At 32.9% G+C, this 14,123-nt stretch overlaps 1 protein-coding gene across 2 annotated transcripts in view; it reads left to right on the top strand.

The window, feature by feature from the left end:
- FAM126A (family with sequence similarity 126 member A) overlaps positions 1-14,123 on the top strand; it is an 88,780-nt gene that overhangs the window by 37,407 nt on the left and 37,250 nt on the right. For both annotated transcript variants that reach the window (XM_043462818.1, XM_043462819.1), the window contains exons 2-6: positions 2,159-2,237; positions 7,727-7,828; positions 12,120-12,299; positions 13,162-13,242; positions 13,765-13,880. In XM_043462818.1, coding sequence (XP_043318753.1) covers positions 2,187-2,237; positions 7,727-7,828; positions 12,120-12,299; positions 13,162-13,242; positions 13,765-13,880 — 530 coding nt within the window. In that variant the 5' untranslated portion in view covers positions 2,159-2,186. The remainder of the gene's footprint in view (positions 1-2,158; positions 2,238-7,726; positions 7,829-12,119; positions 12,300-13,161; positions 13,243-13,764; positions 13,881-14,123) is intronic.

The following is a 14,123-nucleotide window of genomic DNA, read 5'->3' as shown; positions in this document are numbered from 1 at the left end:
ATGTAGCTGTCTAGTTGACCTAACCCCATTTTTTATAAAGATTACTCTTTCCCTACTGCATTACATAGTCATTTTGGTCATAGGTCAGATCATCATGTATGTATAGGTCTCTTTCTAGCCATTCTGCTCTGTTCCATTGGGTTTTATTGATAGTAATAATATGATAATACCACACTGGCTTAATTACCATGCTTTTAGTAAGTTTTGTAGTAAGCCTTAATATTTAGAAGTCCAAGTCCTCCAGCACTGCTGTTCTTTAAGATTGCTTTGACTATTCTCAATCCTTTTGCATATCCCCCTTGATTTTAACCTTTTAAAAGTTAATTTTAATTAGAGAATTATTTTGAACTTTTGTAAAAATTTTATCTTCCCAATTCTTTGTAACTTCTGGTTCTATTTGTGATTGCTTTCTGTCTTAATTTACTAGATGAGCAATGGATAAGTAAAAAAGAAAACTCATGTGTACTTATATTTACCTTGCTTCATTTTGCTTCACAAATGTGTATAACAGGATGAAAAAAAAAAGTAGATCTAGGTAGAAAGAAAATAAGGGAACGTGTGTAATATAATATTATAAATAGAATTAATCCTAACCACTTTTTTGTGGGTAGAGTTAGGGCAGAAACTTTGACTCCCATTTTATTAAAATCAAAGCAAAGAGAATCTGCTAGGAGATTCACAGTATCCATAATATAAAAGCAAACCAGTTACTCTAAAGGAGAATTTTTCATTGAATTGAAAACCAAGAATGTGAATATTTTGCTCCTTTGAATTTTAAAGGGGATAACATATGATCAAGCAGAGTTTTCATAACATTTTGGGCATAAACTCAAAGCCTGGTTAATGTGAATGAACAGTACTATAAAATGAATAATACAGTACAAATAATGTGGTTTTTTAATAGTTTGGCTTGATCAAAGGATAAAATTTAGAATAATAAAAGGGCTATTTTTTAATCCTAAAAAAGTAAAATGTATATCTCTCAAGTAATTCTTCATATATGAATAAATGAATCAACAAATGTATGTATTTTCTTAACCATTTTTAATAGAAATTAGACAATAGAAACATTAGAATGTATTCTTTGCAAGAACCTGTGTTGTTTATTTAAGATGTATCTGTATACTTTGATAGACAACTAAGCAAAAGTTGTATGAGTTGATCGTCTTCAATAATAGTATTGCGTAGTAAAACAACACTTTTATTGCCAGGTGCTTTTATTTACATTTTTTCATTTAATTTTCACAGTAATCCATTGAAAGTATGTACTGTGGTTTTCCTATTTCATGAATGAAAAAAGGAAGGCAAATAACTTGCCCAAGTTTATACTACAAGTAAGAATAGAATTAAGATTCAGTTTCTGTCAATTTTGCCTCAGTTTCTTCTACATGATAATTCTGATGAATATTAAGAAGGTTAATGCAGGGTTTGTGCCTGACTTAGGAATTTAGCAAGTTCAGATAGAACTAATAAAGTTTTCCCTCAAGAAACAGTCCACTCTCTTACAGATGGAGGTGTGAAGAAAACTATATTGTATGTTGACAGAAGTTTTGCTTGAGATAAATTTGTTTTGCATTTCCTTTAACTTCCTTTTTTTATTATTTATACTTAAGTAAATTCCAATCTTATGAATAGCTGTTATTGCATATAGTCATTATTTTGGATATTACCACTTTTACTTCTGTTTTATGAATATTAAGCTTCCAGGAAACCAAGTGGCTTGCCTAGATAGTTATTGTACTAAAGAACTGAAATATAAGCAAATTAAATTTTCTATAAAGTCGTTTGGATGCATGTCTTTTATATTTTCACAATTTTAAGATGTTTTTTTAAGTTCCATTATCTCTTTGGAATTATTTAATTTAAACTAAGGAAAAATGTCCAGTATGTTTTGCAGCTGACATTACTAAAAGATGAATGAAAATTGAAGAGCTAATTTCATCATGTTATAATCATTTATACTTTTGTTATGATTCTTGCATTTCAATGCTGTTTGTATACATTGATTTTTGATAGTAACTCAGTAATTTATGTTTGAAACTGTTTTAATTTCTCAATAAAAAGTAGCTAAATTTTATAGGATCACTTCTATCCTTGGTAATCTGACTATAAAGAAAATGTATTAAATATTTTAGCATTTTTCTATGTTAATTTTCAGGTTGAAGATTTAGAACAGATGTGGAAAGATGTTCACTTCAGAGAAAGGGGTTGTGGAGGAATGGTTGTCGGAGTTTAAGGTAATATTTACTGTTTTACTATAATAACTATATTCCAAAGAGGTTTTATCTGGGTTTTAAATTCCAGTGGCTTTCTTTTTTAATGACTGAAAAGCTAAATATCTGTGGAAGCAAAAGAATATTCCAAAAAACTTATTGGGGAATTATTTACACATAATAATCTTTCTGAGGAAATTGATTTCTTTGCCAAGTGGTTTAAAGGTTTGTCTTCTCCCTTTTATGGCAACATCACAAAGAATGATTCAGGTCTCTGAAAGTTGATGTCACTCTCCCTAACCACCGTGAACGATTCATGGCTGAAATGTTTCTCCCCATTTGGGGCGGCAGGGGAAATGGACGTGATCAGCGATGAGCAGAAGATGGGAAGATACTTGCACAACTTTCTATCAGTGCCTCTTTCTTTAGTTGGCCTACCCAGTGCCTGTAAAGGGGTATATAACTTTTGGTTAGTGGATCAAAAACAAAACCTCTGTTTGTTTATCTTACGAACTCTTCTCTATGATAGCTAAAGTTATGTTTCTTTAACCAGTTAAACTGGAGCTTCCCTGGTTGCTCAGTGGTAAAGAATCCACCTGCCAATGTAGGAGAGACATGGGTTTGAACCCTGGGTAAGGAAGATCCCCTGAAGAAAGAAAGGGCAACCCACTCCAGTATTCTTGCCTGGGAAATCCCATATATAGAGGAGCCTGGTGTGTGGTAGACCAAGGGGTTGCATGACTTAGCGACTAAACAATAACCAATTAACCACCTTCTTTTTGTCCTCTGTCTCATTGTTACACATAATTATGTCAACTTCCTGATCAGGAACCACAAGAATGAAAAGTTTGGGCTGACACTTTGGTTTTTGTTTTTTTGTCTAGCTTGATTAGCCCAAGACCTTGGACAAAAGTCAGAGTTATTAGCTTGCTTCAATGAGGGACACCATACAATAGGTACTGTGTAGGCATCTCACTGAACAAAAAAATAAAATCATTACAGGATTTGGAGGAAAGGTGTTCAGATGAAGTTTAAGTGAAATAGTATTTTGATAGGCTCAAGACAAAGCAGAGCTATGTGTAATGGGGTTAAAATCAGACCTGGATTGTGAAGTGGACCCATGGTCATATTGTCCTTAGAAACTACAAAGTTAACATCTGTGTGGAATGTTGGGTTCAGAAACCCCTAATCTGAAGCCTGGTTCTCTGTGTCTAGGTGACTCATATCCTCCAGGCAGGAGTCGGATATTTCATTCTTATCGATACATGTTTAAAAAGCAAAACTTTTGATATCTCTGATTTTAGATAAGAAAGCTCCTCACTGAGTAAGAATACAGAAGTCATTCAAAAATGGAGGTTCGAGAAGGAGAGGACATACGTATACCTATGGCTGATTCTTGTTGATGTTTGACAGGAAACAACAAAATTCTGTAAAGCAATTATCCTTCCATTAAAAACTAATTTTTTTTTTTAATGGAAGTTTTTATGACACTTTTCAGCTGTAGTATGTCCTTGAGAGAAGCAATGTTTCCTGTTAATTTTGTAGCTGGCCGTAGCTGTTGTTGTTATCTCATCCTGATGAATGAAAAAGATTTTCATTTTGTCAGCTTCTGTAGTCATAAATTATCTTTCCATGGATCCCCTAATTCATAGAGTGATGTAGTTATGCATGCACTTATAGAAGTTCACTGTCTATAGTCCACTGCATACAGTGCCGTCTATATATTTTAACAGTTTGAATAAATCTGGTGTGTCCCTTTTTTTCTTACGTGAGTTGTCTTGTATTTTTAAGCTTTTTTTCTGTTTCATGAGAGTTTAATATGGTTCATTATCATGCTTATTTTGGCAAGTTGATGAAAATTGTCAAGTCTAACAGCTGAGTACCACTTCTGGGATATTCTTCTGTTTAATGGTGAAGTAAAATTTGCAAAAGGAAATATAGCCATTAAACCATTTTTTAAAATGGGAGTTGTGGCAAGAGGGCATGATGAAGGATGGGGAACATAGAGGAGGAGTCAACTATTAAGGCAAATAATTGAAAGTTATGGCTAATTCTCTTCCCTTATCATCTGTTTATTTATTCTCTTCCATTCCTGGGAAGTAAACTTTTTCATTGAGAGAAGAGAAGTAAAATCCTGGACCCCATGAACTGAAAAGTTATTTAACTTTCCCCTAACCATCCAAAAGTAAATATAGTCAATTTGATATAACAAATGATACAAATTTTTGTCAAGTATAAGGGAAGATATTTCCTACTCTTTGGTTTAATATGGTAGGCATTTCTGAAAATTATCTTGATTTGTGTTAATGTGCATTGAATTCAGCTCTGTTTATGTTTGGTAAAGAGGTTAAGGTTACCAGACTAGGTTAGCAACATACTAAAAATAATAGAAAATAGGAAAGTACATAAGAACAAATCTCTTTTAAAATTAAAGTATCTTGTCTTTTGAAATGATTTGTGATGTTAGTTACATATTTTGGTTAAAATATTTAAGAAATAAAATTTAGAGATTATTTATCTGTCATTCTATCTGAGTTTCTGCTTGGTTGTTTAATTTAATAACCGTGGTGCTAATAAGCCAAGGTCATCATGATTGATAAAATAAGTGGTACAGGGCACTTGAGACTGAGAAGTCAAATTTTTCCTCTAGGTGGTTTTCCAATGTTGGACAAATTGCATAATTTCTTTGGGTCTCAATATCCTCACCAGGAAAACTGAAATAGGTGGTGTGTGAAGATGATTTTAGCTTTACACTTTTCCATGGGTGCAGCCTGAACCTCACTCAGCATTCTCTCAAATGCACAAGGTGACGTAGTTTGTGTTGTGCTTTTTTTTTTCTTTTTTGCCTTTGGACAAACTAGCATCTACTCCAGCTTTGGGCCCTCATTAATATTCTCTTAGTATACCAACAAAGTGATTAGACTCAGACTTCATTATTTTAAGATTTCATGAGTTGTTAGTTCAACCTCTATATTTCAAATACTTATTTATAAAGTGTTATCATATAGATTGTATTGTGTTTTTCTTAATGTTATGTGTAGATTTATATAGCAGATTTTTTAGTTTTCTGGTAGTCACTGAATCACAATATGTGACTCAAAATCTAGTCTTATATGTAGTGTTGTTGGTCAGAGTTGTTTTATTTATTGGTTCTCTATCCATCTGTCCATCTTCATTAATTCTCTTCCATCTAACCTGTATCACTTCCTTATATTTTATAAAAGCCATCTGCCAAATGATACTTTAATATGAAGCATCTGTCTTCAAATTTTGCCAAGGCTAATTTCTTACCATATTATCCCATTATTACTTCTTTTGTCTCTAGTTCTGCCTTCTTCAAAGTGAGAAAACTTAACTAGTACTTAAGAAGGCCAGTACCTTTGAACTAGTACAATGTAAATTTAAAGGTTTGTTGTAATGATATTTAAATCCATAGGCTCTTTTAGATCTTAAGGTTTTCAAAGCACTGTTCATAAACACAGCAATTGTATTTTCTCTCCTTCTATTGACAAAAGTTAACTTTTCTCACATTCACAAAATGAAATAATGACAGAATTTTTTTTAGGAGACCTTTCCTCTCATTTAGCAGTAGTAGCCTAGGCCCAGAATATTTTCTAGAACTTGTCTTTTCGGAAAAGAACTGTGCTGTTACTTTTGGCTATTTCACAAAAAACATTTTACCTCATGAGGGTTAATTGGTACATAACTGAAAATTGTAATTCACACTTTTAATGACTGTTTCAGTTTTAGGCTAGATAGTGCGTGTAAAAATCTTTTTATTCACTAATCATTTTTTAAGATTTATTTTTCAATTCACTTAGTTTGAAGTTTTGTGTTTAGACACACATGTGCACACATGCACACACACACACATTAATGTGTTTTATGTATATAGCTTAGGTTCATTATCTTCCAGGCAATTAGGCATCTGTTGTTTACTTGACAGTTACTCCCTTTTATATAAATTCCACCAGTATTAGGTTACTCTTGATCAAATAACAGAAATGGAATGTTGCCTGGAGATGTAATGTTGTTACATGCTTTTGAAATATTGAAGAAAGCCCTAATCTCCTCTTTATGTAAGCAGTTGCAGTGAAACTGTCTCCTCCCCACCCGAAGAATGGTGGAAGGTTCCCAGATAGTTCACATTTACTTAACCATTCTGGTAAACAAAACTGTCCTATTACATTAAAAAAACAGTCTATTCACTTATATATCCTAAGGTAAAATGTGACCTATTTTTCAAGAATCTACTGAAGAGTAACAGTGACAGTATTTATTTCTTATTTTGTTCATCTATTATGTAATGTCTGCAGCAAAGATTTGAGTACAAGGCCTTGTGCTAAATCCTGTGGGTGGAGAGATAAGATAGTTCTTGCCTTTGAGGAATTCACAGTAAAGTTAAAATGAATCAAATATCCTTATTATAAACATGCTGTTTGATTTTCTATGTCTATTTATGCATACATACACCTATATACACTAACCATAACCCATTTTAAATCATAAAATACTAGGATATGGGACATGGAAGAAATGATGTATATCTTACAATGACTGTTAGGAGTATCTTGAGACATCATATCTGCTGCAGGATGAACATTGTTGATTAATTGGTTGGTTGATAGAATACTTTTCCTAGGAAAAAATAAAGACTTGGAAGACAGAAATTGTTAAAGAAGGTCATACTCTAGAAGGATAGGTTTTTGTCATTTGTTATAATGAAGTTGTTGTTGTTATTGTTTTCAGATTTCCCTACTACCTTTACCCAAAACTGTCTGACTTACTACTGGAGTTTTATCCCTTCCCATTCCTTTCTGGTCATGGTGTCCTTTCTGAAAGGGTGACCCTGCCAAACTGTGGTTAGTTGTTGACATTTTAAATGGCATTAGGGAAATTTGTTGGTAGTGTGGCTATCTTCTTCTCCGTTCCAAGAAGTAGAAACTTCCCCCTAGTTCTGTAAAGGAGAACAGTCTTACCTAACAGTCATTATATGATCTGTGGCTTTAAGGTTTGAAACATTAGATCCTTACATAACATGTTTATTAAGAAACAGAATAAAATACTGTTAATGAGATTGGTAACGTGTATGTTGCTACAAAAAAATCTCTGGCTTTACAAATGATTCGTATTCTTATTTCCAACTCCAAACTCTGATCAAAGATGCATTGTTGATATTAATTTGTATCCCTGTTGATGTTGAGGATTAAATGTATCTTTTGTTTTATTTTTACCATTTTTTTTGTTGAGATATTGTTCACATAATGAAAAATTCACTGTTTTCAGGTGATAATGCAGAGGTTTTTGCTGGTTTTAAAATGTTGTGCCGTTAACACCATCATCTAAGCCTAGGATATTTCCATCACCCCCAAAAGAAAATCTGTATCTAGTTAGTCACTCTCAGTTCTACCTCTTCCCAATTCCCCCTCCCCCTGACAATCTGCTTTCTGTATTTGGATTTACCTATTTGGGACATTTCATAAAAGTAAAGTGTATTTTTCAAATTTGTTTAGACGCTACCGGAAACATCTTTACCAAATTATGCTACAAATTTGAAGGAAAAGAGTTCTTTAGTTTCATCTCTCTATAAAGTTATCCAGGAGCCACAAAGTGAGGTAAGTACTCTAAGTACTCTCAGAGTTCATCATGCTAATAGTTTTCATTTGATTGATTTTTAACTTCTTGTGAAATGTAATACATATATTTTAAAAAGTAAGATAAGTAGAGTTTTTAAAACTGTAATATATATTTTGGAGTGTTTAACTGATTCCTTTTGAGAAATGAATAGAAAGGTAAGAATACTTTATATTCAGAAAAATGGCAGAATAAAAAAAAATTATGATAAAATGAGCTCCAATGTATCATCTCTCAGGCCAAGAAATAGCATCACCATATTCCGAAGCCATCTCTGAACATGTTAGTGCTCATCTTTCTATGTATTATGTATGTGTCTGTCTGTCTCTCCATCTGTGGGGATAATCTTGGAGAACCTGGGTCACTGCATTCATTTATTCATTCAGCAAATATTTGTGTGTCCATTACGTGTCAGCTGCAGTGCTAGGCAACAGAAAACTCAGAAAACAGAAAACTCATCAAAGATGAGCAGCACATGGCCTGTGTCCCAAAAGAGGAAAGGGAGAAAATAAGTAAATACATACTTTCAGCGCAATGCTTAACTGAGTCTGGATGGATTTGCACACGTTTCCCAGGTGTAGAAAGTTGAAAGTAAAAGGACATTGCAAGCTGAAGGGAATAGCATATGGAGGACTGAGAAAATGCACGAAATCTGAGTAGCTAGTAGTTTGGTTCTGGTGGTAAGTTTTTCCCAGCCCTTGCTGCTTTTCTCTGCCTTCCCCTCTCCTGCATTTCCTTTGCATTTTTAGATAGCAAATTTAGTTTGAAAGTGATAAAGTGAACTCTACTCCCAGATTCTGGTCCTTATAAATCCTACCATTCATAGTAGAAGTAGATAAGGATTGGAAATGGTGAGGAAAGTCAAAATGTATGGCATGTGGATAAAAGCAAATAATCTAGTTTTTAGCCTGATAAATGTTGTAAAGACAGTGTGTATCCTGTATTCTTAAAGAGAAAACTCAGTCTTAAAATGTACTCAGAAGTATTTCTCAGATATAACAGTATGATCTACTTTTCGGGCTTCCCTGGTGGCTCAGCTGGTAAAGAATCCGCCTGCAATGTGGGAGACCTAGGTTCGATCCCTGGGTTGGGAAGATCCTCTAGAGAAGGGAACGGCTACCCACTCCAGTATTCTGGCCTGGAGAATTCCATGGACTGTGTAGTCCATGGGGGTCACAAAGAGTCTCCTTTTGCTCTTTAGAATATTTTGTATCTTAATGTGGAGATACAGTATTCCTGAAAAGTTGATATCATTGTCTTTTGGCACATTTGAAATATTGATTCTACTTTATTTGAAATCTGGGAAATTTGATATTTGGATTTTTGAAAATAGTACCTTTTCATTATGTGGTTAAATTCATTTGATAAATATTCATTGAACACATAATAATGTGTCAGAAATCACTTAGAAATGTACAAAGTAGAATAAATTCTTTATCTTATAGATTAGAACTTATATTCTGGTAGGTAAGATAAACATTAAACAAACACCTAAATGTATAATAAAATGTCAGTGGTAAAACTATGAAGATAAGAAAGCAGAGTAGGGGAAGTATATGTTGGGACTGAGGAGGTGATGGTTGAATGAAGGTCTGAATGAATTAGAGCAAGAAAATAAAACTGGGGGCAAGAGCTTTCCAGAGAGGAAACAGCACAAAGGCCCTGAGGTAAGTATGTGCGTCAGGCTTAAGAAACTCTAAGGAGGCAGTTTATGGATGAAGTGAAGTTTCCTTGACTGGTGCTTTTAATTGACTGTAGCTTTAAGATAGGCATAGGATTAGAGGCTAAAAATGCTTAGGTTTGTTAGGAAGCCAGCTGTTTTTTTTTTTTTTGAAGGAGCCACATGAAATCTTTTTGGTGTTCTAAACATAGGGAGCCCAGAGTGAGAAGTCAGTTCACTGGCTGCTGGCACCTAAATAGTAGTCCCCTCCAACTTCTCTGTATCTTTGTCTTACCCATATATTTTCAGTAATTGTTCAATGAAAAAAAAAGTTTGGAAAATTCTCTTGTAAATTTACCCAAAGTTAGCTTTTTCCCATCTTCTTTAGTCATTTAAAGGCATTTTATGGTACATTTCTTATTACCATTAAAATTCTCTTAAGATATAGATTCTTACTTATGAATGGATGATTGTAAAAATTCATTTATAACTCAGTTGTTATAGAATTTATAATGTATTTTAGAAGGTAAAAAAGGTACATGATGATTAGACTATAGAAGGCCATTTAGCATATCAAAATTATTAATACTTGAAGTACAATTCTCTCTTAATAGTACTATGAAACCTACCTAATCAAGTTTAGTAATGTTTCCTTGAGAAAATACATTAAAAAATTTGAGCAAGACACTAGGAATGCAGCATATTCTAATGCCCCATTATTTGTCTCAAATATAATCAGGTTAGATAAGTTCAATACTGCCTGTGTTTCCCACATTGTATGTTGTCTTATTCTTTTCTGACATTTTTCAGGTACGTTTATAAAGTAGTTAAAAAGTCTTGGCTTCAGTCTGACCTTCCTGAACTGTGTGATTATTTCTGGTTTTGGTAGCTTCTTTCTCTCAATTTGCTTAAGTAGAAAGAATACATTGTTAGGGTAAAGACATTGCACCCTATAATATTGTGGGAATTGAATGGGTTTACATATATGAAAGTACTTTGCAAGTGTAAAACCCTGCATAAATATTGGTATTTATCTCTAATGGTTTGACGTACTTAATTTCATCTAATCTTATTGCAGTGTGTAACTGCTACATCCATTTTGAATCTATCTTCGTTTGGTTCTGCTTTCATAAATCAAAACTCTGTTTTAGATGTTAAACGAATTTAAAAGACAGTTTGGAGTGTTTTAATTAAAATTGATTATGTGCTCATGCAGACTATTGAATAAATTTTCAGCATAAAGTTTTATAAGTTTACAAATATTTGTTAGACTATATTAATTGATTTAATTAAAGATTCCCTGGGTATTTAGAGATGAGCAATGTCACACCATAATTTACAAGATTATTGGGACTGGTCCACAAAGAAATTTAAAAAAATTCCGTTCTGAAAGCTAAACATTCCCATAGCAGTCTTTCTTCCACTACCCACCTCTTCATTCTTCTAAATTAATTCCTACCCTAAAAACTTTTCATGCAGTCTTTAAGTGGCGTTACTTTGCCTCTGACCCTTCTGTTTCCCGTTACCTTTGCCGTGCCACAGTGGACACCTCTTGCCCTCTAACAACCATTTTGAGGATGGAAATACGTTCTTGAACTGTAAGAAGATAGTATTTCAGTAGGAAAGACCAATTTTGTCAATGTTTATTTTTGTTGTTGTTGATGTTTATTGAAGTACAACTTTTTCTTTACCTTGCATAAATAATTCTGACTTTAATTTTATCAAGTTTACTTTACATATTGAACTTTTTTGAAATCAAGGCATCCACTTTAAATCAGTTTTTGTTCATTCCAATTATTTGCAGTAGAAAATCTGTTTCCTAAGTTGATCTAAATCTATTGCCTAAGTTGAGGAAGTGAATGAACTCCTGTTCACTGAAAGTATAATAATAGCCTGTTTGAAAAATAGTTTGAAAAATAGCCCTGTGACTCTCTTGACATATTTGTGGGTGACCTGTGTGTGATTATTGTATATGCTTTAAAGATACACTCATCTCTATTAAATGAATACCTGTGGGGTTGTTGGGAGAAAAATGGTTATCAGTAAGTCCAAATGACGTCTAAAACAAAATGACAGAGGTGTTTAGATTGTCTAGGGGCAATTAGTCATAGTTACAGTAAGAAACTAGATCTAGGGGCTTTATGTTATTCAGCTACTCTACATACCAGTCATTAGAGTCAGATGCTACCTAATTATAAGCTCAGGAAGGCCAGGTGACAGTAACTACCTAAGATTCCCATTTCAATTTCTCCAACTCAGTAGCCAGTCATTTGTATATTGGCATGTTTTATCTGGAAGAAAGGATATTAAGGAAGAAAATTTATTTATTTTAGGACGTTAAAAAGATACAGTTTTAATAACAATGCTACTTGAGAGTTACAGAATGTTTTAAACTTTACAGAGTACCTGTGTATACACTTAACTTTGCAGTTTGGCCTTCCACTAGAATTCCTGGTTTACTAACTAGGTTAGCTGTGAATAGTCTTGCTGCCAAAAATGGAAATGGTTGCATATTTCAGTAATTACCAATCAGGAAAATGCTTTATGTTTTATATATCAGTGTCATTCAAATACAGTCCAATCCTTCAGTTAATGTTTTGTCTTTCTTCCAGTTGTTGGAACCTGTCTGTCACCAGCTCTTTGAATTCTATCGCAGTGGAGAGGAGCAGTTGCTTCGATTTACGCTGCAGTTTCTTCCAGAACTGATTTGGTGCTACCTCGCCGTCTCCGCCAGCAGAAATGTGCACAGCAGTGGATGCATTGAAGCTCTTCTTCTAGGGGTTTACAATTTGGTTTGTATTTAATGGAGTTAACAAAATGTTTTAAAAGCCAAATATCAGCAAAAATGAATACATAATAGCAACTATTTTTCATTTTAGTAGAGCTAATGTTTGTTTTTTTAATTACATCAGATGACTCATTGCTCATTCTCCCCAAAATAACCTTATGGAGGCTAAAGGCTGTATGGCCAGACATACAATTATGTAAATACACATTTTTACTGATTGGAGACCATTTAAAAATCAGACCATTTAAATTCTTTAATGGAAATATTTGAAAATATCAGTGTTAAATTTTTAATTTTTTAAACTTAAAAGCTACTGTCTATAAATTATTGTGACTTTCACAAAAAGTTTGGAGAAAAGATTTAAATTAAGATCTACCACTAATAATTATATAAAATCTGGACTGTCTCCAAAGCTCACACCATGGATTTAATATATAGTTTGCATTACTGATAATGTTTGTATATAATATTAATATTATATTAAATATTTTAGATACATACTCAAGGTTTGTACTTTTTTAAATGGAAAAATAATTTAAGGATCATTTTGTAATATGTTTCAGGACTGTGTTAATTGATTTAGAAAATGGAACTTTTTACATGAGGAAAATCAAAGATAATTAAGACAAGACATCTGCATTTCAGCCTTAAAACTATATTACTTACATTTTAAGGAGAAGGTTAACTCCTAATGTTTATGAATAATGGATTATCATAGTTTAAGATTTTAGTTGACTTTAAAATTCCTTTCTTTTCAGGTCTTTTTTATTTTCACTAACAATTTATGTGTAAAAAATAAATATTTAAATTTATGTGTAAAAAATAAATATTATGAGACATTTTCTTTCACTTTCTTTTGTTTGTAGGAAATAGTTGACAAACAGGGACATAGTAAAGTATTGAGTTTTACGATTCCATCTTTATCCAAACCATCTGTATATCATGAAGTAAGTTACATTTTTATCAAAGTAAGTTTATTAGTCCTAAGATTTGCAGTTGCTGTAAATTAGGGTTTGGTTGGTTATTGAGGCGAAAAATTTGATCAGTTTGCTAGTACCTTAAAAAGTATAAAATTTCACACAAAGTATTTTGCTATTCCCAAAGTAAATGGGAAATCAAAATCATTAAAGTTTAAACTAAAACCTGATTGTAAAAGATCTATTAAAAGTATTAATTTTGAATATTTTTCCCTTTATCTGACAAATAAGATTAGATTTTATGTGTGTGTGTGTGAATTATGTATTTCTGGGGTAGAATTTTTGAAGTTAAACTATTTTATATTTCTATTTGTGGTTTGTTTTTAGTCATTTGTTAAATCTTTGAGCAGAATGCTTAGTAGGCAATCTGAATATTTCTGAGATATATGATGTTTATAGCAGTCATTCTAAATATATATATTAGTATATATATTCTAAATACCACACGTTAAACAGAATGGCTTTTTCTTTATTCACGTGTCTTGTCTTTAGCCTTCTAGCATTGGGTCCATGGCTCTGACGGAGAGTGCCCTATCCCAGCATGGTTTGTCAAAAGTTGTGTACAGTGGACCTCACCCCCAAAGAGAGATGCTGACAGCACAGAATAGGTATACCGTGGGGACATAACCTACTGTTCTACCATGCAGACTTGTAAAGAAATTATGTCAGTAGATTTATAAATAATGTTTAACGAGTTGTGTATAACAAGTTTTAAAATGTGGAGTCATTTCATACAAGAGAGACACCCCATCTTCCCTGTTTGTCACTTAAATTTTGTTTTAGATGTCATCTGGCGCATTGAATTTTTAAGGTAATTTTCGTATGACTGTTACTTCTTTTTCCTTTTGGTT

Source organism: Cervus canadensis, chromosome 3 (genome assembly GCF_019320065.1).
Source record: "Cervus canadensis isolate Bull #8, Minnesota chromosome 3, ASM1932006v1, whole genome shotgun sequence".
NCBI lineage: Eukaryota > Metazoa > Chordata > Mammalia > Artiodactyla > Cervidae > Cervus > Cervus canadensis.
Note: the sequence above shows the minus strand (reverse complement) of the source record. Positions and strands in the feature narration are given on the sequence as shown.